This window comes from Perognathus longimembris, chromosome 1, assembly GCF_023159225.1.
Source record: "Perognathus longimembris pacificus isolate PPM17 chromosome 1, ASM2315922v1, whole genome shotgun sequence".
Taxonomy (NCBI): Eukaryota; Metazoa; Chordata; class Mammalia; order Rodentia; family Heteromyidae; genus Perognathus; species Perognathus longimembris.
This window is the reverse complement of record NC_063161.1, coordinates 70,875,766-70,903,438: the sequence shown is the minus strand read 5'-3', so window position 1 is coordinate 70,903,438 and position 27,673 is coordinate 70,875,766. Positions and strand designations below refer to the sequence as shown.

Genomic DNA, 27,673 nt, shown 5'->3' with positions numbered 1-27,673 from the left:
GGGAACAGAAATGAAAGAAGGAACACCCAGTAAGAGTGTCCCTGGGGCTGGCAGATCTCAGCCTGGGCCTATCTAGCGCACAGACTAGTATGGAGAGGGAGATTAAAAACTCAGGCAAAGCCACCTTACAGATAAAACACACATACACACCTGCCACTAGGCCCTGCAGCTGCTGGCCCCTATCTAGCCTCTAGCCTCCCATCATCCAACTCTAGTGGCCTGCACACTCCCCCAGGCCTCCTTTCCCAGTAGCCCCCTCTTCCAGCAGCAGGGGTGCTGCCTGCAGAGCAGCCTCTTCCAGCTGATCCTTTTACCTCCCTTTCTCCTTCTCCCTTCATGCTGTCCTCCCTGTCAGCCTCCCAGGCTCACCCATTCCCTTCCACAGTCCCAAGTGAAGGGGGGGCAGGGCTGGCAGGGAAGAGAGGAGAGCTGCTATGGGGTGGGCTTTCATTAAGGCCTTGTCTACTAACCCTTCATTAGGGAGAGATCGCTGCAGCGATCGCTCTGATTAATCTAATTAACAACAAGAATTAAACTCCACAGTTGTGAGGAGGGTGAACGGAGCCAGGAGGAGGCTCTGACTCAGGCTCTGAGAGGCTCTGTTGTCAATGAAAAGAGCACAATGACCCAAGAATGGGGGACACCAGGAGTGGGTCCCTGGGAGGGCAGGCAGTGAGGGCCAGCAAGGATGTAGGAGTAGCGGACTAGAGGGTCCCCAACTCTGTTATTTATTTATTTATTTATTTATTTATTTGGTGTGTGTCCTGGGGCTTGAACTCAGGGCCTGGGCACTGTCTTAGCTTTTTTGTTTAAGATTGGTGCTATACCACTTGAGCCACAACCACACTTCCATTTTTATTTTTTTTGGTGACTACTTGGAGATAAGAATCCCACAGCTTTTCCTGACCAGGTTAGTTTTGAACTGTGATCCTCAGATCTCAGCTTCTTGAGTAACTAGGCTTACAGGTGTGAGTCACCAGAGTCTGGCTCAACCCTGACTGTTCTTCTTGGCCATTTACCTTCCTTCCCCAGGGGACCTCCTGCATGCTCTCTGAGGCCTCTGAAGTGACCCCATCCCTTGAACCTGTCAGGACAGTGGGGCCTGCCTCTTACAAAGTCAGGTGACAGAGCAGCCAGCAGAATCATAGAAAGGAGAAGACCACCACAGGCAAGCAGTGAGTCAAGGAGTGATCTGGGTCCTTAGGGCCTGGGGGAAAAGGTACTCAAGATCCAGACCCCCCCCCCCCAACCTGCCCAGGAGACCAGGAGCAAGGACTGGATCCAGATGTGTGTGATTCCAGCCATTCTATATTAAGCACAGAGTCTGAGATCAGGAATTGCAGTTAGAACAGGGCTGGTGTGCAGGCCCAGGAGGGGACAGGGCCCGGGACAGCCTAGGGCCCAGCCTTACCTCCTTTTGGCCTCCTCTTCCTTGTGCTGTCTCCACTCCAGCTTGGTTTTCCGATACAGGAGGTTCATGTCGTGGGGCAAGAGGTGGGGGCTGGGGGGCCCTGCTCAGTGCCACCAGGCCCGGGGGGCGGCCCTCCCTGGGTCCCGGATCCACTTTAAGGGGGGGATGGGTAAGAAGATAAAGGAAGATATGGGGGTGGGTGGGGATCAGGAATGAATGAGAGGGGGGAAAAGGAGTAGAAATGACTTGGGGCTTCAGAGAAGAAAACAGACAGAGAAAACCCAACAGAGCCTCTAGGACACCCCACCCCCCCAAGACAAGACAGAAAGACAGACATAGCCTCCGTGTGTACTCAGAGCCACACACCCTGACAAAGGTGTTCAGAGGTACATATACATTCTGGAGAGAGCAGACTGACACAGATTCTCATACTGTGTAAATACATCCTTATTCATCACACACGGACAAGCCCCACTAACACAGAGCAACCAAAGCCACACAGACACACATTGAGATGCATAAAACCACCCAACCACAGACCCATATCTACAAACAGAGAACCAGACATATACTGAGGCATGGGTAAACATAAACCTAGGATCAGCAAACACACACAGAGACACAAACACCACCGACACACCCACAGGCACACACAGACCTCCAGACACACACAAATCTGCTACAGAACTGGACACACCTACAGACCAGGAGTTGTGCCCCGGGCCTACTTGCATACATTGCACCCGGCTAGGGAAGTGGGGAGGTGGTCAGTCTGCCACCCCCTCTTACGCCCTGAGGCTTGGTGGTGGTGGGGTTATGAGGACAGGGTGGGGACGCTGAAAGAAGGAGGGCCACCTGGGCATCTAGAATCCCACCCATCCATCCATTCCCCTCCCCTGGCGTCTCCTCTTTTCCAGTCCTGGGCCTCGGTCCACCTCTATTCTCTCTATCACCCCCCCCCCCAGCAAAGACCTCCACCTCCCTCCCTCGCTGACGGCTCAAATCACCTTCTTCTTCCTCCAGGATCAGGGAGACCCGGGGCTTCCCCCTTCCAGTCCCGCCCCTGAATCCCACCAGGAGGGCGGGAGGGAGGAGGGGAAGGGGGGTGTCTCCAGTGTTACGGCCCCATAACAACCTTCTGAGCAGCGGCCTCCAAACCTGCTCTGGCGTCCAAAACACACTGTTCCTTTTCGCCCTAGCCTCCCGTCCCCCAGGCGCTCCTCCCCACAGCCACGCGCCCCTCTCCCCTGTTTGTTCCAAACCTGGCCTGCTTCGTCCTCCCCCCCCCCCCCCACTCTCCATCCGAGGGGCCCGGGTTTCCGCGCCCCTCCTCTTCCCCTTGTCCTGCCACCCCGGGCTTCTCCGCCCCACGCCCGGCCGGCCTCGCCAGCCCCCGCCGCCCCGTCGCCGCCGCCCCGCGCTGAGCCCCCCGGTCCCACATCACCGTACCTGGCCTGCCGGGCGCGGGCCCCCCCATGCCGGGCTCCGCCCGGAGCAGGAGGAGGGAGGAGGAGAGACAGAGAGACGGAGGGGAGCGAGCCGGGCCCTGCCGCAGCGACGGCCCCGCCTCCGGGCCCGCCCCCGGGCCCGCCCCGGCCCCCGGCCCACCCTTCCACACCCTCGGAGGACAGCGCGGGAGCGGGGCGCCGCGGGGGGCTGCGGGGCGCGCCCGAGGCCCGCGCGGGAGGCCGGAGGGAGCTGGCGGGGCGCCGGGGCCCGCGTGCGCTCTTCCCCCGCGCCGCGCCCGCGCCCCGCGCCCCCTCCCCGGCCCGGGCTGGGTCTCCGAGGCCCCGCGCCGAGCCCAGCGTAGCGGAGCGCGTCGGCGCCCCCCGGCGGCAGCCCGCGGCCGCGCGCCAGCCCCGCCGAACCGACCCGCACCCTGCGTCGGGCCGGGGCCCAGGCTGCGGCTGCGGGGCCCCCGCGTGCAGTGAGGCCGCGCGGCCGGCAGGGGGGGCTGCTCGGCGGGTCCGGCGCCCCGGAGCGCCCCGACAACCGCCCGGCCCGGGCCGCGCCCCCAGGTGCGGGGCGGCTCCGGGGCCCGGCCTCCCCGGTCCCCAGACCTTGTTCAGGTGCCCGGGCTCGAAGTCAACCGCGCGTCCGTCCCGGCGGCCCGAATCATCCGCGACTTTCGCTCCGCGCGCGGCCGGGCGTCGCCTGGCGGGACCCCCACGGCCGGCCCCTCTGACCTTGACTTCCACCCCTGCGCCCCTTGACCTTCCTCACCCGCGCTCCGAGAAATCCCGAGCCTTAAAATCCCGTCGGCAGGCGGCTCGGCCCCAGGGCACGTGGGAGACCTCGACTGTGGCCGCGGTGGCTGCGCGCGGGGTCCCCGGAGCCAGGCCCGCACGGCCCCCGGCCCCGGCGGCGGCCTCGCTGTGGGGTCCTGGCCGGCCGGTGGCCGGGCAGCGGGGCTGCAGTCCCGGAGCATCCCAGGCCCCCCGCTGAGGGCCAGGGCCTGTCACACTGCCCGTGGGACACACTACCATAGCAGGATTGCTGTTGCCCAGACCAGTCTCTTGGCTTTCAGGTTTACACTTGAGTGTGAATTAATGTACCCCGTGTTCATTCAACAAACATTTCTCCAGGCACCCACCCAGCATCCCGAGACTCCAGATATGGAGAAATCCGCATGTCCATGTCTGGGGCAGAGAAAGGACAGCTGTAAACATTCCTTCAGAAAGTCTGAAGGATTCAACACCAAGGAAGTAGAGTCTGGGAAGTAGGGGTGAGGAGCTTCCTGAGAGTACTTGGGTGAGGGGGAGATGGTTTCGCAAGGGGGATGGGCAGAGGAGTGGCTTCTGGAGGGGGAGGCCGCTCTCTAGTGTTAACAGAGATAAAGGACAAACATATAAAAGAGTGGTTAGAAATTTCCTTGAGCTTAAGTAGGGGCTGTAAGGGAGAGGGGAAGGCTGTAGACTAGACCAAATACCAGCACTGAGGCCTTGGGCAAATAACAGGATACCTTCAAGCCTCAGTTTCTCCAATGACAGCTCCATCCTCTTGGCTTCCTCATGAGATAAGGTGAGGAATTTCTGTGTGAGTGCTGCTAGTACTGGGGCTTTAACTCAAGACCTCACACTCTCGCTTGGCTTTTCTGCTCAAGGCTGTCTGTCATTCTACCACTTGAGCCACAGCTCCACTTGACTTTTTGCTGGTTAATTGTGAGGTAAGAGTCTCATAGACTTTTCTGCTTGCCTGGCTTCTAACCTCAATCCATAGACTCCTGAGGAGTTAGGATTACAGGCATGACACAATGGCTCCTAGCTGAGGACTTTTTAATATACTCCCAAGTTGTTCCATTTGACAGAAAACTAATTAGAACCTGTCTCCTTCTGAGCTTGGGAGTGAAGGCCGATGCAGACTTTTTGAGATGAAGAATATTTGGGCTGCAGCTGTATAAGACCCAAGAAACCATTTGGTACATGATAGTATAGACTCCTATGTCTGTCTGTCTGTCTGTCTCTAGTCGGTTGTGGGGCTTGAACTCTGGGCCTGGGCACTGTTCCTGAGCTCTTCAGCTCAAGGCTAGCACTGTACTACAGCCACAGCCACAGCACCATTTCTGGTTTTCTGGTGTTTTATTGGAGGTAAGAGTCTCACAGACTTTCCTACCTAGGCTGGCTTTGAACCACGATCCTCAGATTTCAGCCTCTTGAGTAGCTAGGATTACAGGTGTGAGCCACCAGCACTCTGCTCCCAAGTTTCTCTCATGCTTGCGGTATGCCTGGATGGCCCATAATGGTGCTATAACTATACAAATGGACCTTGCCAGAAAAATAGCTTCTTCATTCCTGCTAGATTCTGCTCTGGCTAAGAGTCTCCCTTCAAAATGTTGCAGTGGGGGTGCCAAAAGGAAGGGAAAATGTCTGGGTAATGGTGGCTCACACCTATAATCCTAGCTGTGAGGGGGCTGAGATCTGAGGATCACTGTGAAACTGATATCCTTATCTTCAATTTAGCAGCAAAAAGCCTGATGGAAGATAGAAAGAAAGAATCCCTGAGTTCAAGCTCTAGTACTGGCGTGTGTACGCTCACACCCTCACGCATGTTCACTCACATCACCCCTTTATCTGACAAGAACTACAAAATCTTCCTGTTTTACTACTAACATTTGTGATTTTCTGTATCCCAATTTCCACGTCTAAAGATGTAATTAAATTAACATCTAAGTATGTTTTGGATTTAATTTCAAATTCCATAGCAAAAAGATTTTTTGTTTTTTTTGGTACTGATCCTGGGGCTTGAAGTCGGCCTGGGTGCTGTCCTTGAACTTTTGTGGTTAAGGCTAATGCTCTACCATATGGACCACAGCTCCACTGGTGTTTAATTGGAGGTAAGAGTCTTATAAACTCTCCTGCCTGGGCTGGCATATCTCATATCTCAGCCACCTGATTAGCTAGGATTACAAGTGTGTGCCACCAGGCTGGGGATATGGCCTAGTGGCAAGAGTGCTCGCCTCGTATACATGAAGCCCAGGGTTCAATTCCCCAGCACCACATATACAGAAAATGGCCAGAAGTGGCGCTGTGGCTCAAGTGGCAGAGTGCTAGCCTTGAGCAAGAAGAAGCCAGGGACAGTGCTCAGACCCTGAGTCCAAGCCCCCAGGACTGGCCAAAAAAAGAAAAAAAAAAAAAGGGCTGGGGATATAGCCTAGTGGCAAGAGTGCCTGTCTCGGTATACCCGAGGCCCTAGGTTCGATTCCCCAGCACCACATATACAGAAAACAGCCAGAAGCGGCGCTGTGGCTCAAGTGGCAGAGTGCTAGCCTTCCTTGAGCGGGAAGAAGCCAGGGACAGTGCTTAGGCCCTGAGTCCAAGGCCCAGGACTGGCCAAAAAAAAAAAAACAAAAACAAACAAGTGTGAGCCACCAACACCCAGCTCCTCACTTTTTTGCTGTTTGTTTTGTTTTGTTTTTGTTCCCAGTCCTGGGGCATGGACTCAGGGCATGAGCGCTGTCCCTGGCTTTTTGCTCAAGGCTAGCATTCCACCTCTTAAGCCACAGCACCACTTCTGGCTTTTTTCTATATATGTGATGCTGAGGAATCAACCCAGGGCTTCATGTATACGAGGAGCACTTTACCACTAGGCCATATTCCCAGCCCACTTATTTGCTCTTCTTGTTGTTAGTTGTGGGGCTTGAACTCAGGGTCTGGGTGCTGTCCCTGAGCCTCTTTGTGCTTGAGGCTAGCACTCTACTACTTGAGCCACAGAGCCACTTCTGGTCTTTGAGTGGTTAACTGGAGATAAGAGTCTTACAGGGACTTTTCTGCCCAGGTTGGCTTTGAACCATGATCTTCAGATCTCAGCCTCTAGGATTACAGGTGTGAGCCACTGATGCCTGACTCTTTTACTTTTTTGAAAGGAATGAGGTGTGGGCACTGGCAGCTTGTGGCTTACACCTTTAATTCTAGCAAACCAGGAGGCTAAGATCAGAGGAGTATGGCTTGAAGCCAAATAGAGCAGAAAAGCCTATGAGACTCTTTAACTTATTATTTATTTGTTTATTTATTATTAAGCTGTTGTACAAAGAGATTACAATTCCTTAAGTTTAGTTGTGAGTACAATGCTTCTTGATCCTTCTTCCCCATTCCCCCTCTGGTTCCTACCCTCAAGTTACATAGTTGATTTTTTACATACTGTACATTGAATATAATGACATTTGCCCATCTTTCCTTCCTCCATTCCTGTGCCCCTCCGTTGCACCACCCCAAATATGTTTTCACTCCCTCGTATTCAATAATTGTTCAGAGTAGTTATGCCTTTGTTTTGTATACCTAAGTATACCCTCCATGTATGTATGTATGTATGAATGCATGCTGGTCTTGGGGCTTGAACTCTGGGTGGGGATGTTGTCCCATATGCTCAAGGCTAGCACTCTACCACTGAGTCACAGCACCACTTTCAGCTTTTTTCTGTGATTAATTGGAGATAAAAGAGTCTCAGGAACTTTCCTGTCCTGGTTGGCTTTGAACCTCAATCCTCATCTCAGTTTCCTAAGTAGCTAGGATTACAGACATGAGCCACTAGGACCTGGCACCCCTTCCTTCTTTATTTTATTTATTATTATTATTTTTTTTGGCCAGTCCTGCGGCTTGGACTCAGGGCCTGAGCACTGTCCCTGGCTTCTTTTTTTTTGGCCAGTCCTGGGGCTTGGACTCAGGGCCTGAGCACTGTCCCTGGCTTCCTTTTGCTCAAGGCTAGCACTCTGCCACTTGAGCCACAGCGCCACTTCTGGCAGTTTTCTGTATATGTGGTGCTGGGGAATTGAACCCAGGGCCTCATGTATACGAGGCAAGCTCTCTTGCCACTAGGCCATATCCCCAGCCCTCTTTTTCTTTTTCTTTTCTTCTTTTTTTTTTTTTTTTTTTACTCAAGGCTAGCACTCTGCCACTTGAGCCACAGCGCCACTTCTGGCCATTTTCTGTATATGTGGTGCTGGGGAATTGAACCCAGGGCCTCATGTGTACAAGGCAAGCACTCTTGCCACTAGGCCATATCCCCAGCCCCCTCCTTCTTTATTTTATTTATTTATTTATTTATTTATTTATTTATTTATTTATTTATTTATTTTGGCCAGTCCTGGGCCTTGGACTCAGGGCCTGAGCACTGTCCCTGGCTTCTTCCCGCTCAAGGCTAGCACTCTGCCACTTGAGCCACAGCGCCGCTTCTGGCCGTTTTCTGTATATGTGGTGCGAACCCAGAGCCTCGTGTATCCGAGGCAGGCACTCTTGCCACTAGGCCATATCCCCAGCCCCGTTTTATTTTTTAAAATATTTTTATTAGCTTTAAGTAGCTGTAAGGGGAGTTGCCATTGAACAATGCAGTTTATCAGTACAGTGTGTCTTGACTAACTACCCCTTTCAACATTCTCACCCATCCCTCCCAACCCACCCCTAAACAAGCTCCTTGAGTCAGCTTGTTTGTGTGTAAATGCATTGTGTCTTGTATAGGTTATCATGAATTATTGATAATATTTTAGATCTAGCTTATAGCCAGCAAAAAAAAAAAAAATACAGAAGTGGAGGTGTGGCTTAAATGGTAGAGTGCCATTTTTAAGCAGAAAAGGCTGAGGAGCCAGAGTGTAAGCCCCCAGTTTCCTGCATACCTCCAAAATAAATGAATTTTAAAAAGCAAATTAAAAAATAAAGGCTGGGGGGCTGGGGATATGGCCTAGTGGCAAAAGTGCTTGCCTCGTATACATGAGGCCCTGGGTTCAATTCCCCAGCACCACATATACAGAAAATGGCCAGAAGTGGCGCTGTGGCTCAAGTGGCAGAGTGCTAGCCTTGAGCAAAAAGAAGCCAGGAACAGTGCTATGGCCCTGAGTCCAAGCCCAGGACTGGCCAAAAAAAAAAGGCTGGGAATGTGGCTTAGTGGTAGAGTGTTGCCTAGCATGCAGGAAGCCCCAGGTTGGATACCTTAGCACCACCTACACAGAGGACGGAAGTGGCCCTGTGGCTCAAGTGGTAGAGTGCTAGCCTTGAGCAAAAAGAAGCCAGGGACAGTGCTCAGGCCCTGAGTCCAAGCCCCAGGACTGGCAAACAAACAAAAAAATAATAATAGAATAATAAGGGGCTGGGAATATGGCCTAGTGGCAGAGTGCTTGTCTCCTATACATGAAGCCCTAGGTTCCATTCCTCAGCACCACATATACAGAAAAAGCCGGAAGTGGTTCTGTGGCTCAAGTGGTAGAGTGCTAGCCTTGAGCAAAAAGAAGCCAGGGACAGTGCTCAGGCCCTGAGTTCCAGCCCCAGAACTGGCATAAAAAATAATAAAAATAAATTAAAATAAATTAATGAAAAATAATGTAAAATGATTGAGGAGTTAGGGGGGTGGGAGGGCAGGGGATAAATGGTGTTTCAAGTGGCACTTGCCTCAGCTGGAGGCCCTGAGTTCAAATCCTAGTACCACCAACAATAAAACCATAGAATAGAATGTTTTTTGGGGGGGATCGTACCATTCTCATGCAGTCACCACGAAAAACCAGATACCCAGCACCAGGCCCCCGGGTTGGGGAACGTCAGGGAATCCCCGGGCCCCCGCGGGCCACGCCCCCTCCCTCCCCCGTTCCCCCCCTCCCGGGAAGTCCGGCGCGGCCGGCAGGCAGGCTCGGGGTGAAGGCCGCGATTGGGGATCGGCCTGGCTGGGGGCCAGGTGGCGCAGAGCCCGGGCCGGAGGGTTGGGGACGGAGCCCGGACGGGAGGGGCGGAGCCTGAGCGGGGCGGGGCGCGGGGGCGGGGCGGAGCGCGGGGGGCGGGGCGGAGCGCGGGAGGGCGGAGCGCGGGAGGGCGGGGAAGCGGGGCCGCAGCCGCCGCTGCCGCCGCAGCAGCCGCCGGAGGAGGAGGAGGCGGAGGAGGAGGAGGAGGCGGAGGAGGAGGAAGAGAGCGGCGCGCGGCCCTCGGAGGCAGGACTTCCTGGTGTGGGGGTTGTCAACAGCCCCGAAAGAGAAAAGACAGAACCGAGCCGAGCTGCGGAGCGCCCGACCCCGACCCTGCGCGGCCACGCGGGAGCAGCCCCGCAGTCCGCACTCCACTCCGCGCCCGCACCTCGGGGCCGCGCCCAGCCCGGCCGCGGGCGACCCGGCGGGTGCGAGGCCGCGCGCGGGCCGCCACTGGGGAAGCGCGGGCTCCTTTTTTTTTTTTTTTTTTAATTTTGGATATTAAGCTTTTCCACGGAGATGCCCAGCAGGGCGGGAGGCGGCCCTCGGAGAAGCCTGGAGAGCCCCTGACCCGCTGCCTCAGTGGCCCGGACTCGGGAGGCCCCGGAAAAGTACAGCCGGACATCTTGGTCCCCGGACCCTCCCCTGGCTCGGAGCGGCGCCGAGGCCCGAGAGGTAAGACGGGGGCTGGGCGGGGCCTGCCCCCGTGGACGTGGGGGAGCCGGGGTGTAAGTGGGGGACCCTGCAGGCCCCATAGAACCTTCGGGGTAGCCCGGCCAGCCAGGTTCACCAGGCCCTGGAGTTGTGCGCTCCGGGACAATTCTGACCTGGGGAGTTTGAGTCCCAGGCAAGCGATGCCCAAAGTTGTTGGGTCTTAGCTGCCACTTCCGGTCCTGTGCTGCCCTCTGTGCCTGCTGTCTCCTCCGTCCTGATGTCTGTCATCTCTGTCGCTTGTCTCTTTGTCTCTGGGTCTCTGGTGGTTTCCCCTTCCTCCCTATTCTGCTCCCCTGAGAGGAAGCCCGGAGGTGGCCTCTGCTCTTTCGCGCTCTCTCTGTCTCTCTGTCTCTCTCTCTGCCTTTCTCTGTCTCTGTCTCTGTCTGTCTCTCTCTCCTGTGACATCCAGACTATGATTACGCCCCACAAAAGGCCCGGTGTGGTCTGGTCTTAGATACAAAAAGGAAAACCTGGAATGTGTTCTGGTCAATATTACCTTGTTTATCAGAATTGTAATCATATGCAACCATTAACCGCCAATTCTGCTTCTGTATGTGTATTTGCTTGCTTTGCTTAACTTGCTCGACCACCAGCATGTGGTTCTCACCCCTAAAAACCCAGGCCTACTGAAGCTCAGGGCTGCACATCGCTCCCCGAAGGGCGGAGTGCAGACACTATGCGGATAATAAAATCCTATAACTGAGTGTCTTGGAATCTCCTTTGAATTTGTGATAAAACACCACAGGTCTGGCTATGAGTCCCACCTTGGTGACTGGGATACAACACACCCCTCTCTCACCCTCTCTCTCTCTCTCTCTCTTTCTAGTTTGCAAACTCAGCTCTGGATTTCGGCAGCGACAGCAGCAGGAAAAACCTGCCCCGGCCCCCACCTCCTCTGGCTGCCTCCCCTCCCCTGTTCAGTCCTGTCACCAGCCCGGAGACGCCCCCAGCTCTCAGAAGGCTTCACCTGCCATGTCGGACCCAGACGCTGCCAGGGGTCCTGATGTCCCCATCATGTGGCCCCCTTGTTCCAGGGGTGCCTGAACCCCTTCCACAACCCCAGCCCCTCCCCCCACCCTGCCCCAGCCCAGTCCTGTGCCCCAGAGACCATGAGTGGGGGCAAGAAGAAGAGTAGTTTCCAGATCACCAGTGTCACGACAGACTATGAGGGTCCAGGGAGCCCGGTGGCTTCAGATCCCCCTACCGGATCTGCACCCCGCCTTCCCAATGGGGAGCCTAGCCCAGATTCTGGGGGCCGAGGCACCCCCCGGAATGGCTCTCCACCACCTGGGGCCCCTGCCTCTCGGTTCCGGGTGGTGAAGCTGCCTCACGGCCTGGGAGAGCCTTATCGCCGTGGCCGGTGGACTTGTGTGGATGTGTATGAGAGAGATCTAGAGCCCCCCAGCTTTGGGCGGCTCCTGGAAGGAATTAGAGGGGCCTCAGGGGGCACTGGGGGCAGATCTTTAGATTCTAGGTTGGAACTGGCCAGCTTGGGCTTGGGCACCCCAATCCCTCAACCAGGCCTGTCTCAGGGCCCCACCTCCTGGCTCCGTCCACCTCCCACCTCCCCTGGACCTCAAGCCCGCTCCTTCACTGGGGGGCTGGGCCAGCTGGCTGTGCCTGCCAACAAAGCCAAAGCTGAGACATCCCTTCTATCTGCCTCCCCACCCCAGCAGCGCCCCCCAGAGTCTGGCATTGGTGATAGCTTGGGCATATCCCTGGCAGCCACACCCCTGCCCTCCTTGAGGGTGGACATGGAGGCTGGGGGCTCAGCATTGGGCACCCCTCCATTGTCCCGGAGGAAGGATGGACCCATGCGGCTGAGAGTGGAATTGCTTGCCCCGGAGGAGACAGGACAGGTAAGAATTAGGATTTCAGGTTGATGGAATTGGAGGGACAAGGAGAATCCTGGTGGGCTGTGCTTCACCTTTTCAGTCTTGGTCTGAGGTCTAACCCTGCCCTGGGTCTTCTTGCCTCCACCTCCATTCTGTCCTCCCTGCCTCCATTGTCACTTACCTGTCTGGTGGGTCACGCAGTCCCCACTTTTTTTTCTCCCTGGTTGTTGTTGTTGTTGTTCTTTTTTCTTTTTTGGTATGTTGTGGGGCTTGAACTCAGGGCCTGGGCACTGTTCGGAGCTTTTTTTTACTCAAAGCTAGTGCTCTACCACTTTGTGCCACAGCTCCACCTCTGGTTTTCTAATGGTTAGTTGGAGATCAGAGTTTCATAGAGGGCTAGGAATGTGGCTTAGTGGTAGAGTGCTTGCCTAGCATGCATGAAGCCCTGGGTTTGATTCCTCTGTACCACATAAACAGAAAAAGCTGGAAGTGGCTCAAGTGGGAGAGAGTAGCTTTGAGCACAAAGAGGCTCAGGGACAGCACCCAGGCCCCTAGTCAAGCCTCTGGACTGGCAAAAAAAAAGTCTCATGGACTTGCCTGGGGTTACCTTTGATTCTCAGATCTCAGCCTCCTGAGTAGCTAGGATTATAAGCATGAGCCAACAGGGCCTGGCTTCTCTCTCTGTTCTTGTATGCTTCCATTGGTTTAGCTGACTGGCTCCTTCCCTTCATTCTGTATTTTGTGTGTGTGTACACGTGTGTACACACGTGTGCATACATGTGCGCATGCCTGTGCGCATGCCCCCATGCATGCCTGATCCGTACTGGGGCTTGAACTCAGGACCAGGTTACTCAGGTTACTCTCCTTTAGCTTTTTTTGCTCTATATTGGCACTCCACTGCTTGAGCCACACATCCACTTTTGGCATTTTATTGGGTATTTGGAGATAATGAATCTCATGGATATCCGTGCTTGGGCTGGCTTCAAACCATGGTCCTCAGATCTCAGCCTCATAAGTAGCTAGGATTACAGGCGCCCAGGTACTAGTGCCAGTTACACCTTCTTTCTTCCTCTTTGGCCTTTCAGTTGTTGCTTTTGGCCTTGACTCTTTCCATGATGTCTGTAGTTTATAAGGCCTGCCCACCACAACCTTTACCTTCTGCCTCCCTCTCAGTCTCAGTCCCTCAGGTGCTGAGGTTGAAGGCCCCAATGGGTGGCTGGCTGGGCCCCCTGGGGGAGGAGTTGCCAGTGTTTGGGAGTGGCCATAAAAGGTAGGCATCCCACTGCTAGTCTCTGCCTTACAGCCTTGTCCGAAGGCTGGGAAGGGGGGTGGTCTTCATTCTTCCATCAGCTACCATCCCTGCTCCATCTCTAGTTTGTTACAAAGCCAGGTTTCTCTGAGGAACTGAGAAATTGGGTGTGTGTGTGGGGGGGTACACATTACAAGGCCTGGGGGTATGAGGTAGTTTGGCTGGTTCGTCCTTTTACCCTCTACCCCTCTACTCCTGGGCCTCTCTTCAGGATTGCTAGCTGCTGGGGTGAACTCACTTCAGTGAAGGAGAAAACTGAGAAGCAGAAGGGAAGGGGTTAAATTCTCTGCTTTTTCTGCTTCCTGTCTCCAAAAGAGGAACAAGTCTGGGCTGGGGGCAGGATGCCTGGGTCCCTGGGGTGGGATGGGGTAGGCTGGGGGGAGGGGGACAGCCAGGGATCTGAGGGTTGGATACTTTTGCCCTGGAAGAGAAAATAACACCTTGGCTGCTGGAGGAAGGCAGGCAGTGTGAGGATGAGGGTTCTTCCCCCTTCCTGGCCATGGGCATAAACCACAGTATAAAAATATCTTGAGCCTGGATGTCTGGACCCTGTCAGGACTGGTCAGGACCGGCTCTCCCACCGGCTCCTGGCTCCCAGTTCTCTTCGCTTGCCCCCTGCCCCCACTTTTTGGGAACTGTTTCCATTCAGTCCCTAACCTAAAAGCAAGAAGCTGTGGTTTCCTAGGGCCTGTCCTCAGACCCTTCCAGAGCAAGCCCCCTTCGCTAACATTTTGGTCTCGCCTTGGGTCCACAGACCCAGTGGCCCACTGCAGCCCCTACAGTGCGTGCTCTGCTCTGTGTGCAATGCCACTATTTCTCTTGGCCTAAAAGTTTTTGATTCTCTAATTTCCCCTGAGCGGGGTTGGGGGATTGATGGTGAGCTGGGACCACCACCTGGGGCCCCCTCCCTTGCTCTGTTTCTCTAAGTCAACCTGGACTCTCCGTTCCCTGCTTTCCGAGAAACAGGGGCCTCTGGGGCCTCCTGGGCCTCACAGAGGCGGCTTGTCTTGTTCCTGTCGCCCCCGCCCTTTTGCAGCGCCCCCAGCGCCTGTTGGGCTGTGTGGGTCCACGCCCAAACTCTGCCTCATGCCCCCTCCTCCAGCTTCACAGCACCCCACCCCCAAAGCCCGGTGCTGAAATTTTCACCTGAAACCCAGACAAGTTTAAGAAGAGACTTAGAATGAGAGGGGACTTGGGGGCCAGTTTCTGAAGATTCATTCATTCTCCAAATAGCCACAGAACAAACTTTACCTTCTAGCATGGGAGATACAATAAATACTTTTAAGTCACTTAGTATTCGGTGCTGTAAAAGAAAAAAACAAAACAAAACAGTTCAGTGGATGACCAAGGAGTAGGGAATTGCCTTTGTAAGGAGGTGACATTTGAACGTCCTTAAAAAGGCACAGATAAGCTTTTGAATAATCTTTAATTTAGGATCCCTGGCTGAGATGAAGGAAGGCTACCAGACTGAAGCCCCTTTCTGAAACCCCAGTACTCAGGATGACACCACAGAATCTGCTCATTGCTTTTAGTAGGACTGAAGACAGGACTTGGAGGGGGGACTTCTGAGGTGGCTTGGAAGTTGAAGAAGGGGGAGTGGTAGAGAAGATGGCTTAGGCAAGTTGTAAGGTGGCTGCTGCATTCTCTTTTTCTGCCCCCCCCCTTTTGTTTTTGCTGGTCCTGGGCCTTGAACTCTGGGCCTGGTCGCCATCCCTAAGTTGCTTTTGCTCAAGGCCAGCACTCTTCTACTTGAGCTATAGTACTACTTGGAGCTTTTCTTGTGATTGACTGGAAATAAGAGTCTCAGGACTGGGTGTAGGTGGCTCACGCCTGTAAGTCTAGCTACTCAGGAGGCTGAGATCTGAGGATCATGGTTCAAAGCCAGCCCAGGTAGAAAAGTCCGTGAGACTCTCATTTCCAATTAACCACCAGAAAAGCGGAAGTGGCACTGTGGCTTAAGTGGTAGAGTGCTAGCTTTGAGCTGAAGAGCTTAGTAACAGTACCCAAGCCCAGAGTTCAAGCCCCATGGCAAAAAAAAAAAAAGTCTCAGGGACTTTCCTTCCCTGAGCTGGTGTCAAACCATGATCCTCAGATCTCAGCCTCTTGAGTAGTTAGGATTACAGACATGAGCCACCAGCCCCCCTACCCCTTTTGATCTCTCTCTCTCTCTCTCTTTCTCTCTCTCTTTATATGATGATTTTCAATCTGCCTCCAGGTACACCCACTTGACTCTCGACCCAGCTCCCCAGCCCTCTACTTCGATGCCAGCTTGGTTCACAAATCTCCGGATCCTTTTGGAGCAGCTGCAGCCCAGAGCCTCAGCCTGGCCCGTTCCATGCTGGCCATCAGTGGTCACCTGGACAGTGATGACGATAGGTAGGTAGATGGGTTGGGTCCATGTGGTCAACACCTGGGATGGGCTTGACACTGCCTGGCAGGTGTGCTCCCTGCCCCCCAGGTGAACTTGGAAAGGACCTCAGAAACTCGAGACTTGGCTGGCACATAGTCACTGGGCCACGTTGACTTGGGACCCACTCCCTTTCTGTGGGAAGAGCTGGGTGGGACTGCCCTGGCTGTCAAGCCAGAGGCTTTTTTAGAGTTTGAAGGGACTCATTGTTATCTGATTCCCAGAGCTCTTGTAGATTGAGAGGTCACTTAAGCCAACTCTAGGAACCCACTGGGCATGTGTGTTAGAATAGAGAATTGATTGCTCTCCTCCCAGCTTTGTCTTTCTCTCTGCCCCTACCCTTTAAGGTTTTCATGGGCTGTGAGTTGTCATCTTTATAGTCTACATAGACTCCTTTAGGGCTGAAGGACATCTAGTACCAAGAAAGTATTGCTCTAAAATTCTGTTCCCCAGGGGATGTGGTGAGCACAGACCTGGCTAGGAATACCATAGGGGCTGAGCCATTCATTGGGCACCAGGGTGGCCCGGAAGGACAGGACTTACTGGCTTTGCCCCTTTGGGTGGCAGGGTGGGCAGGACTTTTCTGTTTCAAGGGCTACAGTTTCCACATGCATAGGAATGTCAGCCTGCTAACAAGGGAGGAACAAAATCTTGAGGCTTCTGGTTGCGGGCTGTGGACTGATAGGAGAGGGAGCCAGTACTTCTGTGGGAGGGAGCAGTGAACTTCCTGTGGGAGGCCTGGGAGGGGAGGGACTTCCTGTTTCCAAGGAAAGAAGGGGTGGGGCTTCTTGAGTGGTGAGTGGGTGCTGGAGGGCCCCATTCCAGGTGTGTGTGTGTGGGGGGGGTGTCACTCCTGTCTCCTCCTAAGTGGTGCCACCCTTAGAATCAGGACTGAGGCCCATGAATGAAAGGAAAGGGACAGGCACTGGGGACAGTGGGTACCTATGGAGGAAGGAGAAGGGGGAAGCCAGGGGCCCATGGGATGAAGAGCAAGGGTCTGGTGCCAGACAGGACAGGGCAGGGCAGGGCAGGGTGGCTTTTGAGCTCCCTCCCAGCTGGCTCCCAGGAATGTGTGAGGTGTGAGGTCGGCCAGGGCCAGGGCCTGGAGAGTCACCTGCCCCCCCCCCCCCATGGCTGCTATTCTCAGCGCTCCCCACCCACACCCCCTTCCATCTGGGAGGTTCCCTGGCCCAAGAATGTCCTGCCCCTCCTCCACCCTGAGTTCACAGCCCAGCTTTCTCTTAAGAGTTCTGCCTCCTGAGGCCTCTGCTCTGTTCTTTAGGCTTGTCCCCTCCTTTCTTCCCTTCCCTCCCTCCCTCCCTCCCTCCCTCCCTCCCTCCCTCCCTCCCTCTCTCCCTCCCTCCCTCCCTTTGCTTCACCCCCTCTGCACACCCTAGTCTGACCGGTCCGGCTCCCAGCCTCCACTTGAGGCTGCCCTGTTCTAAAGCTTTGGGGCTCAGGCCCCACCCTGCTAGGCTTGTGGGTTTGGGTTGGGCCACCCCCTGACCCCAGGGATGGAGTATGGAGCCCCCATATCACCTGTCTTCTGTGGCTGGAGCTGGATGGAGACCAGGGTTCAAATGGCATGGGACCCCCCTCCCCCATATAAGAGGGAAGGTGGGGGCTGGGAATATGGCCTACTGGCAAGAGAGCCTGCCTCGTATATGTGAAGCCCTGGGTTCAATTAATTCCCCAGTACCACATATATGGAAAACGGCCAGAAATGGCGCTGTGGCTCAAGTGGCAGAGTGCTAGCCTTGAGCAAAAGGAAGCCAGGGACAGTGCTCAGGCCCTGAGTCCAAGCACCAGGACTGGCCAAAAAAAAAAAAAAAAATGTGTAAGAGGGAAGGTGGGCCAGAGGTACCCAGGGAACTGGGGGTACCTTACCAAGTCCTTAAATCTGGGATGGGGACTAGGATGCCTGGTGAATTCAGACTGTCCCTGTAGGCTGTTCCCTATACCCCTATGGGAGGCTGGGAGGGTTAAGGTATGACCTAGAATATGACTGGCCTTGGCTGTGGGGCGGGGAGGTCCCTGCTTTTATAGTATGGATCACCTGGGAGATTTCTCTTATCTGGTGCTTTCCTTGGGGTCAGATGCTACTTAATCTCAAGCAACTCTAAAAACAGTCACAGGATTCTCTTCCAGATAAACAAAACAAAAAGAACAGACTCCAGAGTTTTAGAAAGATGTGTCCAAGGTCACTCAGCCATAAATGCCCTAGAGTGCAAAGGAAATCTGAGCCTGACTCCACCCCTGCCATACTTTTTCTCAGTTGGGATAGGAAGACAGTGGCTAGTATGTCTTCTTCCAGGCCAGGCTAAGACAGCTCACCCAAGAGTGGCTGGAAGCCAGCCCCTCCCCCTTCTTGGCCTGGCTCCGCCTCCCAGGCTCCACAGATCCGGGAGGGCGTGTAGACTGGGAGTGTGAATGCTACTTTCTTGGCCTCCAGCCCATTCCCTGGGGGCTCAGAGAACACATCTTGGGAGCTGGGCTGACCCCTGTCCTCAAGTTCTGAACCTCCCTACTTCTCCCAGAAGTTCTACATCTTTATCTGATCTTCAAATGGAAACTGTTTTATTTGACCTTTATTTGACCAGCCTGTAGGACTGTCCTCCACCCTGAGCCCAAGAACCCTGCAGAGCTGACTTCCCTGTTGTATGCTCCACACGGCACCATTCCAGGGGGTATGGTGCTGTATCTGAAACCTCTAGTGGGTTTTGTTTTTGTGCTAGTACTGGGGCTTGAACTCTGAGCCTTGGGCTTTCTCAGCCTTTTTGCTCCAGGTTGGTGCTCTTACCCTTTGAACCATACTTCTATTTCTGGCATTTTACTAGTTAGAAGTAAGAGTTTCAGATTTGTCTGCCTGTACTGGCTTCAAGTCCTGATCCTCAAATCCCAGTCTCCTGAGTAGCTAGCTAGTTTCCTGAGTTCTTAAAGGGCAGGCTTGGGTTGTTGGAGTCCTGGTGCTTTGAAGTGTTAATGCTAGAATGTCACAAGGTAAGTGCTGTCAAAACTCTCCAGTGCTAGACAAACAGGAGATAGTTATCTGTCAGCCAACTAATGTTTATTGTTGTATTCTTCCTTATTTCTGGCAAGGATGAAGAACTTATTTGGCATCTTTGCCCCAGTGTCTGCCAGAGGCAGGGCCTGTGTTCCTCGTGTGCTGGTCCCTCTTTAGTGTGTGTGTGGTGGGGTAGGGAGGTTTCAGGGTTTGTTTTGTTTTGTGCTGGTCCTGGGTCTTGAAACTCAGGGCCTGGGCGCTGTCTCTGAGCATTTTTGCTCAAGGCTAGCACTTTACCACTTGAGTCACAGCTCTGCTTAAGGCTTTTTTGGAGATTAACTGAAGATGAGAGTATCATTAGACTTTCCTGCCCAGGCTGGCTTTAAACTGTTATCCTCAGATCTCAGCCTCTTGAGTAGCTAGGATTACAGGCATGAGCCACCAGCACCTGCCCCACTGAGTTTTCTTGTGGTGGTCTTAGTCTCCACCCAGGTGTCCTGGATTAGAATAGCTGGAAGATGGCTTTTTTGGGGGGGGGGGGAGGGAAGGGTATTGGTTGTGTGGCTTGACCTGAGGGCCTAGGCACTGAGGGCCTTGAGCTCTTTCACTCAAGGCTAGCACTCTCTACCACTTAGAGCCACAGCTCCACTTCTGTTTTTTGGGTTTTTTGTGTGGCCAGTCCTGGGCCTTGGACTCAGGGCCTGAGCACTGTCTCTGTCCCTGGCTTCTTTTTGCTCAAGGCTAGCACTCTGCCACTTGAGCTATAGCACCACTTCTGGCCATTTTCTATATATGTGGTGCTGGGGAACCGAACCCAGGGCTTCATGTATACAGGCAAGCACTCTTGCCACTAGGCCATATTCCCAGCCCCCAATTCTGGTTTTCTAGTGGTTAATTGGAGATAAGACACTTATGGGGCTGGGGATATGGCCTAGTGGCAAGAGAGCTTGCCTCCCATACATGAAGCCCTAGGTTCGATTCCCCAGCACCATGTATACAGAAAATGGCCAGAAGGGGCACTGTGGCTCAAGTGGCAGAGTGCTAGCCTTGAGCAAAAAGAAGACAGTGCTCAGGCCCTGAGTACAAGGCCAAGGACTGGCAAACAAAAAACAAACAAGAAACTTATGAAGCTGGGCACCAGTGGCTCACACTAATCCTAGCTACTCCAGAGGCTGAGATGTGAGGATCATGGTTCAAAGACCGCCCATGCAGGAAGGAAAGTCTGTGAGACTCTTAACTCCAGTTAACTACCAGGAAACCAGAAGTGGTGCTCTGGTTCAAAGTGCGAGAGTGCTAGCCTTGAGCACAGAAACTCAGGGATAGGGCCCAGGCCTGAGTTAAAACCCCATAATCACCAACAACAGAGTCTCATGAACTTTTCTGCCTGGACTGGCTTTGAGCTGAATTTCAGCTCTCAGCCTCCTGAGTAGATAGGATTACAGGCATCTTTTATACACACTGTCCCGCCCTCCACTCTGACAGATCTCTGGGCCCAGGTGTCCTTCTTCACTCTGCTCTCTCAGGGCTAGTCACCCCATTGGTTGCTCTACCTGTCAGTGCCTTTTGCACCCCACGCTTGGACAGGAAATGGAAAATCCCCAGCTCTCTCACGCTCCCTTCCTAGTGGCAGAGCCTCAACAAGGGTCACCTTGGACTGAGGGCTGATCCCCCTGCGGGGAGACTGGCTAGAGCTGACCGCCAGGAGGGAGGGGCCCCCGGGAGCAGCTGGGCATTGCTGGTGGGACTGGGGCTCTGAGGCTGTTCTGGCAGGCAGGGCCTGTCACCTTGCTGAAAAGCAAGGTGGAAGGTCCCCACGCTGGGGGGGCTGGGCTGGGTGGTGGACCAGAAGGAGGGGCAGGGGACCTGGGTGTGCAAGAGACAGCCTTAGAGGTGAGACAGGTCAAGTGGGCCGGTGCAAGTCCCAGGGGGCTTGAGAAAAGGCCAGGTTCTGAGACCCAGAGCTGGGTGTTCCTGGGCCAGCTGGGAGCCTAGCCGTGGGGAATGCTGAGCCAGGCCTGTGTTGCCCTCTGGTGGTCATTTAACAAACATCCTGACCTGCTCCTGGTTTGACTCCCTTTTGTCCCCCTCCCAGCTCTGTTCAATGCTCTCTTGGGCTTCCCAATGTCCCACATCCAGCCTCACTTTTTTACCCTCTCCTTAAAGTCCTGAGACCTTCTCCTTAAAGTTCTGGAACCCTTCCAAGACCCTTGATTCAGGCCTCAGATCTACCAGGCTGTCTTTGATGTACAGGGCTCTGTTGCTATGGTAACCATTTCCATTCCTCTCCTTTGTGGTGGGAGAGAGGGAGACACCCTCTATGACTCTGGTCCTAGAGGGTCATCCATAATGCAGGCTTTGTGTTTTGGAGGGTTCTCATCAGAGCCTCCCCTTCCCATTCTTTCTTGAGGCCTTGAGAGAGGCTGGTGTTAGCTCAGAGCAGGCAGGCAGGTCAGAGGTTAGAAGAGGCTGTCTTATGCCTCACCTTGCTGCCTCTCTCCAAGCCAGACCTCTTACCCTTCAGCTCCTCCCCTGTCTCAGGCTACCAGCTGACTTCCCTCTGTTATCCCCTCCCCTCCTTTCTGGGATTGGTGCCAGGGTGAAAAGGGGACACTGGCACAGACTGTGTGTGTCTGGGAATTCCCGCCCACCGTGGAGCCAGAGGAGGGGGTCCCCGTGTCCCTGGGGAGCCAATAGCAGCCAGACCTTCCCTTGGGGCTGGGGGGGGGGCAGTGTATATCTTCCAGGCCAGCACCCTGTAGGTCCTGTCTCCACTCTGCCTGCCTGGTACCAGTGAAATCCCGCTCTGCCTAGGGGGGCTCCGAGCCCCCCAGGCACTGGCTCTGATACTAAAGGGAGGGTTGAGGACCTTTGGTCCTCAGGGATGGCTCAGCCAGGGGTTTCTGTCAAGTCTCTGGTGTCCTCTTATGAGACCCGAGTAGTAGGGATGGCTCCAGGGCCACCCCGGAAAAGGGGCTGTGTCTCCTCCCCATGCTCCCCACGTGGAGCTTCTCCCATCCGAGGGGCACCTGGCCCCCCATCCCATCGAGGCCGTGGGGGGCTGGGGCAACGATCCTCACCCTGTCGGGGGATGGACAAAAGCCTCCTCCCCCTGATTCTCTACTGCCACAGGTAATATGGGGTGCAGGCTGGAGGCTGCTCCAGGGAAAGCTGGGCTGTAGGGACACCTGGCTCCTCCTCTTTCTCAACTGTCACCTCCCTGTGTCTCTCCAGTGGTTCCGGAAGCCTGGTTGGCATTGATAACAAAATTGAACAAGCCATGGTAAGAGGAAATGTAGTCTCTGTCCACTTCTGTGTATCCCATTGCTTGGGAATACTAACCCAGCCCCTTAATCCCACTCCCTGGTCCTTTAAACCCCCGCCCCCCATCCCCGGTCCTGCATCCTTGCACCCCTCCCTCATGTCCCCTCCTATTTTGGAATGTCCAAAAGCATCTCGCAAGGCACTGGGGTAAAGGATGCAGTCGGGGTAGTCCAATAGTTGTGACCTTTTTTTTTGCCTGTCTCCTTGCTCCCTAGGACTTGGTGAAGTCCCACCTCATGTTTGCAGTTCGGGAGGAGGTAGAGGTGCTGAAGGAACAGATCCGTGATTTGGCAGAGCGGAACGCAGCACTGGAGCAGGAGAACGGACTGCTACGAGCCCTGGCCAGCCCTGAGCAGCTGGCCCAGCTGCCTTCTTCGGGGCTCCCTCGGCTTGGGCCCCCTGCCCCCAACGGGCCCTCTGTCTGAGCCTCCTTTCCCTCATAATGTGCCTTTGTGGGGGGGCTGCCACAACCGCCTGCCCCCTCTTTCTATGCAGCTTTAATGTCCCCCTCCCCAAATCCCTGAAACTGGGGGTTCAAGGCTCAGTGTTGGCCTGTTCCCCCTTCCCTACCCAGTCTTCCCCTTAGTCCCCCAGACCTTGGTGGAGGAAGGAAGGCTCAGAACAGAGTGTTAGATGGAGCCCCCACCTCTACAAGGGATCCCAGCCCCTGTCCCTCCCTAGGTATCAGTGTTCTGGGACCCCCCCCCCCAGTAGATGGCTTGAGAGGAGGAGTTGGAGGCTCCTTAGCAGATACCCCTTACACCTTGTTCCCTCAAAGATCTCCCACCTCTCCATTGCCCAGGGGAGGGCACTATGGACACTATCTGGAAGTTCTGGGATTCACGTGGTTATTAAAGTAAGAATTATAATTAAAAAATTCTGAAGAAACTTGAATTTGGAGGTTGGTATAGAATTGCTTGCCGGCCAGGGTGAACTTCCCTGAAGATCTCGTCCATTCTGTGGTGGGGGTGAAGGGGGAGGGTTGGTGGAAGCAGAGTGGGTCCAGAGAGGTTTAGTACCGGATCCTGGGAAGAAGGGCAGGCAGGCCAGGCAGAGAAAAGTGTGGTGAGGGCAGCATCTGCCCACGTGCTAATGGGGGAAAGAGACACAATGAGGCCTTTGGTGAGAGTACAGGATCTACCCCCCCCCCCCCCCCAGCTTCCCAGTGTGTCCCTTCTGCAGGCTTGGGGGTGGGGTGGAGGACCCTGAATGGGCCCCTTGTCTCCAGTCTGGGTGTAGGCCAGACTCCTTAGCACATGGTGCCCTTGCCAGGCCTGGCTGGCTGCTGCTGTGGCTCCCTCTCCGCTTCCCCCCCCCCCCCCCATCCCTCAGCTGGCTGATGAGCCCTGTGGGTGAGCAGGCCCCTCCTGGCAGCCTGGGCTCTGGTCCTAGACACTCAGGAAGGTCGCCATCTAGTGGGAGGAAGGGGACTGTGGGAGAAGCAGCAGGGCTTCCGGGGACCTGGAGGAATTTTTCAGATACTGGTATTTGGTGGGCAACCTGGGTTGGAGCTTTTTCCAGGTCTTTAGATATGTGACTTGGGGGAAATTCTGTGCTTTTTCTTTTCTTTTTCTTTTTTTTTGCCAGTCATGAGGCTTGAACCTCAGGGCCTGGGCACTGTTCCTGAGCTTTTGTGCTTAAGGCTAGCACTCTACCACTTTGAGCCACAGTTCCACTTCCTATTTTCTGGTGGTTAATTGGAGATAAGAGTCTTACAGACTTTCCTGCCAGGGCTGGCTTCGAACCATGATCCTCAGATCTCAACTTTCTGAGTAGGATTTCAGGAGTGAGCCATGGTACCTGGCTGAACTTAGATTATTCTTTTAGTCACCTCATGGGTAGGAGGGCACTGAGCATAAAACATACCTTGATGGGAACTTACATGGTATAATCAATCCATGGGAAAGGCCTGGCACAAGCGCTCAGTTACTGTTTTCTTCTCTTGGATTTGGGGTTGGTAAAGTCAAAGCAATGGATGACTGGCTCTGTGGCTGCTAGAAGGGTCGTGGGGGTTGGGGCCAGGTCCTGGCAGCTCTCACAATGGGCTAGAATTCTCCTTTACTGTAGGTTCTCATCCACTTGGACTCCTCTCCCTGCCTCAGGGAGGGGAGGAAGAGCCTGGGACGAGTCACTAGGAAAGAGTTTCCCCCTTGTATTTCCTGGGTCTTCCTTCACTGTTCTATTTGAAGCTCCTCAGCTTCCACAAGCCCCCTTCCACTGGCAGCCATTGGCTTGCAGCCTGTCCCTTCCCTGCTCCGAGAGCTGTCTTTGCCCCTACTTTCAACTCTATATCCAGTCATGGCCTTTAGGTTCTTCAGATGGGTTAGGCGTGTTTGGCAAAAGATGAACAGTTGGGTGAGTTTCATACATTGCCTTGGATAAGAGCTTTGGCCAGTGACATCTGTCCTATGTCCCTTCACCCTTGGCCTCTTGGGAATAAACAAGACAGGATAGGAGGCAGGGAGGATTAAAAGGGCTGCAGGAGGACATTTGGGGAGGAGGCCAGTGAAAGTTACCTCTGTGTGTGTGTATGTGTGTGTGTGTGTGTGTGTGTGTGTGTGTGTGTGTGTGTGTGTGATTATAGCTTGAACTCAGGGCCTGGGTACTGCCCCTTAGCTTTTTGTTAAGGCTGGTGCTCTACCACTTGAGGCACACCTCCATTCCCAGTTGGTAGTTAATTGGAGACCAAAGTCTCATGGCTGGCTTTGAACCATGATCAGATCTCAGCCTTCTGAATAGCTGGGATTTCAGGTGTGAGTCAGATTTAGGGACTTCTGCTTGCTGTTGCTGACAGCTACCCCTTTTCTGTGTTCTGTTTTGTAGGTTTTCTCCTGGAGACACAAACCTGAGTCAATGCTATTGGAACGATCTAGCTCCAAGAAACTGGTGCCGAAGAAGATAGAGAAGACTCCCATGGAGCTTTCAACATCAAAATTTGTCGAGACCCCCAGTCGGAATGCGTGTGCCAAGGTGCTTGAACCCTGTGCATTGGCCACTACCACAGAACAGCCACGGAGAGGCCATGGGAACCGCTCCTTCATGCAGCTGTCCCGCACAGCTGTCCGGTCCATCTCCTCGCTCATGTTGTCTACCCTGCAGTCTGGTTGGCAAATGTGTAGGTGGAAGGTGAGTACTTTTCCACCTCCCAATCTCCAGTGACTCATTTCTCCCTCTATTCATTTGTCCAGAAATTCTTTCCTGTTCCCCTTGGGTTGCCAGACACTGAAAGATGATGATGAACAGGGTTTATCAAGGACAGGATAAGAGGCCTTGTTGGTTCTGTATCTCAAGATGGATGTATTGTGAGAGGTAGAGGGAGCTGGGAGTGCTTGGATAGGGACACTTCATACAGACTTGGGGACACAGAGAATGCCCTCTTAGAAGAGAGGGTGAGCCAGGTACTTGTTGCTCACATCTATAATCCTAGCTACTCATGTGGCTGAGATCTGAGGATTGTGGTTCAAAGCCAGCCTGGGCAAATTAGCTACCAGAAAACCCAACATGATGCAGTGGCTCAAAGTGATAGAGTGCTAGCCTTGAATGAAAAAGCTCAGGGACAATGCCCAGGCCTTGAGTTCAAGCCCCTGCAACGGACAGAAAAAAAAAAAGTGAAATAAAAGAGTTTTCTTCATTTGAATTGGGAAGGGGCTAAAGGGAGGTGGAAGCAAAGGGAGGGAAGGCCCAGGAAGAGCGAATTGCAGGTGTGAACAGAGGTGGCCTGTGGGGTCTGGGAGGTGTGGAGCAATCCCAGAGCCCAGAGACAACTCATACAAAGCTGGTGGATGATCAAGTTATACAATTTGACTGTTTGTTGTTGTTGCATCTGTTCTGGGCTTGAGCTTTTTGCTTGGCCTTTTTGCTCAAGGCTAGCTCTACCACTTGAACCGCAGCTCTACTTCTGGCTTTTTGATGGTTAACTGGAGATAATAGTGCCTCAGACTTTTCTTCCCCAGGTTGGCTTCAAACTGCCATCCTCAGGCTGGGGATGTGGCCTAGTGGCAAGAGTGCTTGCCTCGTATACATGGGGCCCTGGGTTCAATTCCCCAGCACCACGTACACAAAAGGTGGCCAGAAGTGGCGCTGTGGCTCAGGTGGCAGAGTGCTAGCCTTGAGCAGGGGGAAGCCAGGGACAGTGCTCAGGCCCTGAGTCCAAGCCCCAGGACTGGCCAAAAAAAACCAAACCAAAACAAAACAAAACAAACTGCCATCCTCAGATTTCAGCCTCCTGAGAGTAGATAGGTGGCATGAGCCAGCAGTGCCTATGCCCAAATAAGTTGAGCTCTCTCTCTCTCTCTCTCTCTCTCTCTCTCTCTCTCTTGCCATACTCATTTGCTTCACCAAGTACTAAAGATGACGGGCCTTGTTTCAAACCCTAGTGATTGATAAAAGCAGCCATTTTCAGATTTTTCTTTTTTGTGCTGGTACTGGGACTTGAACCCAGGGCCCCAGCACTATCCTTGAGTTTTTGCACTCAAGGCTAGCACTGTACAACTTGAGTCATAGCTCCACTTATAGCTTTTTGCTGCTTAATTGGGAATAAGAGTCTCATAGACTTTCTTGCCTGGGGTTGGCTTTGAACTATGGTTCTTAGATCTTGGCCTCCTGAGTAGCTATGATTACAGGCATAAGCCATCAACTTCCAGCTATCATCTTATATTTAACATATTACCCATGAAATTCAAAGGTTTGAGTAGGGATTCAAAGGTAGCTATTTTCCATGAGTGGCAAAACAGAAGTCTTTGGAATAAACAGTGCATAACATGTGGCACTGTGGGGCAGATAGTAGAGAGTGTAAACAGACCAAAGCAGGCTTTTTGGAGGGAGTATATTTGAACGAGTCTGATGGAGGAGGCAGAATGAGCTTAACCCTTACCTAGGGATTTGCACGCCTGCATGCATGTCACCTCTTTCTCTTGCAGTCTGTAAGTTCTTCCTCAATTACCTCTCAAATGAGGGTCCGGTCCCCCTTGGATACACCAGAGGCTGAAATGCTGCGAGAGGTATACCTTGTGCTGTGGGCCATTCGGAAACAACTACGACGGCTGTCCCGCAGACAGGAGCGGCGCAGGCGACATCATATCCGGACCCACACATCTCCCCCCACTGACCCGGTGCCAGGCCTGAAGCAAGATGCCCAAAGTCCCCTCTAGGTGGGGGGAGCCCCAGAACCTCAGAAATCCCCACCTCACTCTTACGTAAGGTGGATAAAGAGGGGTCAGGACAACAGGCCAGAAGTTGTGGGTAAGGAGACATTTTTCATGCAGTTAACTCCCATTGGGAGCCCCAAGGCCAGGCCTGGGAGTCCCACCTATTCCCCTTCTCTGTTTATTCAAGTTGTAAAAAAGATTATCAAAGTATTGATTAATAAATATCAGATATTTCTGAGTAGATGAGTGAGCTTGTGAATGGAAGAGCTTTGGGTGGGCCAGGATGGGGCACTCCAGTTTGGAAATCCTGTTATATGTAGGAGTGATGCTGAGTTTTTTCCCTGATGGTCCTGGGGCTTGAACTTAG

General features: G+C 53.8%; 4 protein-coding genes across 7 annotated transcripts in view; 3 read left to right on the top strand and 1 right to left on the bottom strand.

The window, feature by feature from the left end:
* Nucleotides 1-2,976, bottom strand: part of Nyap1 (neuronal tyrosine phosphorylated phosphoinositide-3-kinase adaptor 1) — a 9,919-nt gene extending 6,943 nt beyond the window's left edge. For 2 of the 3 annotated variants that reach the window (XM_048368248.1, XM_048368254.1), the window contains exon 1: nucleotides 1,412-2,772. In XM_048368248.1, the coding sequence (XP_048224205.1) occupies nucleotides 1,412-1,479 (68 nt within the window). In that variant the 5' untranslated portion in view covers nucleotides 1,480-2,772. Of the gene's footprint in view, nucleotides 1-1,411; nucleotides 2,773-2,860 lie in introns of those variants that run through there. The other variant, XM_048368252.1, reaches the window with a different exon arrangement.
* LOC125350658 (basic proline-rich protein-like) lies at nucleotides 1,478-11,327 on the top strand. Its single transcript, XM_048345449.1, has 4 exons — nucleotides 1,478-1,494; nucleotides 2,719-3,805; nucleotides 10,100-10,244; nucleotides 11,110-11,327. The coding sequence occupies exons 1-4, from the start codon at nucleotides 1,478-1,480 to the stop codon at nucleotides 11,325-11,327; spliced, it is 1,467 nt and encodes a 488-aa protein (XP_048201406.1).
* Nucleotides 9,775-23,053, top strand: Tsc22d4 (TSC22 domain family member 4). Its single transcript, XM_048368223.1, has 5 exons — nucleotides 9,775-10,244; nucleotides 11,110-12,142; nucleotides 15,643-15,803; nucleotides 22,070-22,118; nucleotides 22,375-23,053. Exons 2-5 carry the CDS (start codon nucleotides 11,393-11,395, stop codon nucleotides 22,582-22,584), a joined length of 1,170 nt encoding a protein of 389 aa, XP_048224180.1. The 5' UTR covers nucleotides 9,775-10,244; nucleotides 11,110-11,392; the 3' UTR covers nucleotides 22,585-23,053.
* Spacdr (sperm acrosome developmental regulator) lies at nucleotides 15,810-27,673 on the top strand. 2 transcript variants are annotated; one of them, XM_048368239.1, is made up of 3 exons: nucleotides 15,810-17,451; nucleotides 24,983-25,285; nucleotides 27,079-27,673. In XM_048368239.1, exons 1-3 carry the CDS (start codon nucleotides 17,356-17,358, stop codon nucleotides 27,307-27,309), a joined length of 630 nt encoding a protein of 209 aa, XP_048224196.1. In that variant the 5' UTR covers nucleotides 15,810-17,355; the 3' UTR covers nucleotides 27,310-27,673. The 2 variants fall into 2 exon arrangements, with proteins under 2 accessions (XP_048224196.1, XP_048224199.1); XM_048368242.1 differs by lacking the exon at nucleotides 15,810-17,451 and adding an exon at nucleotides 23,907-24,514.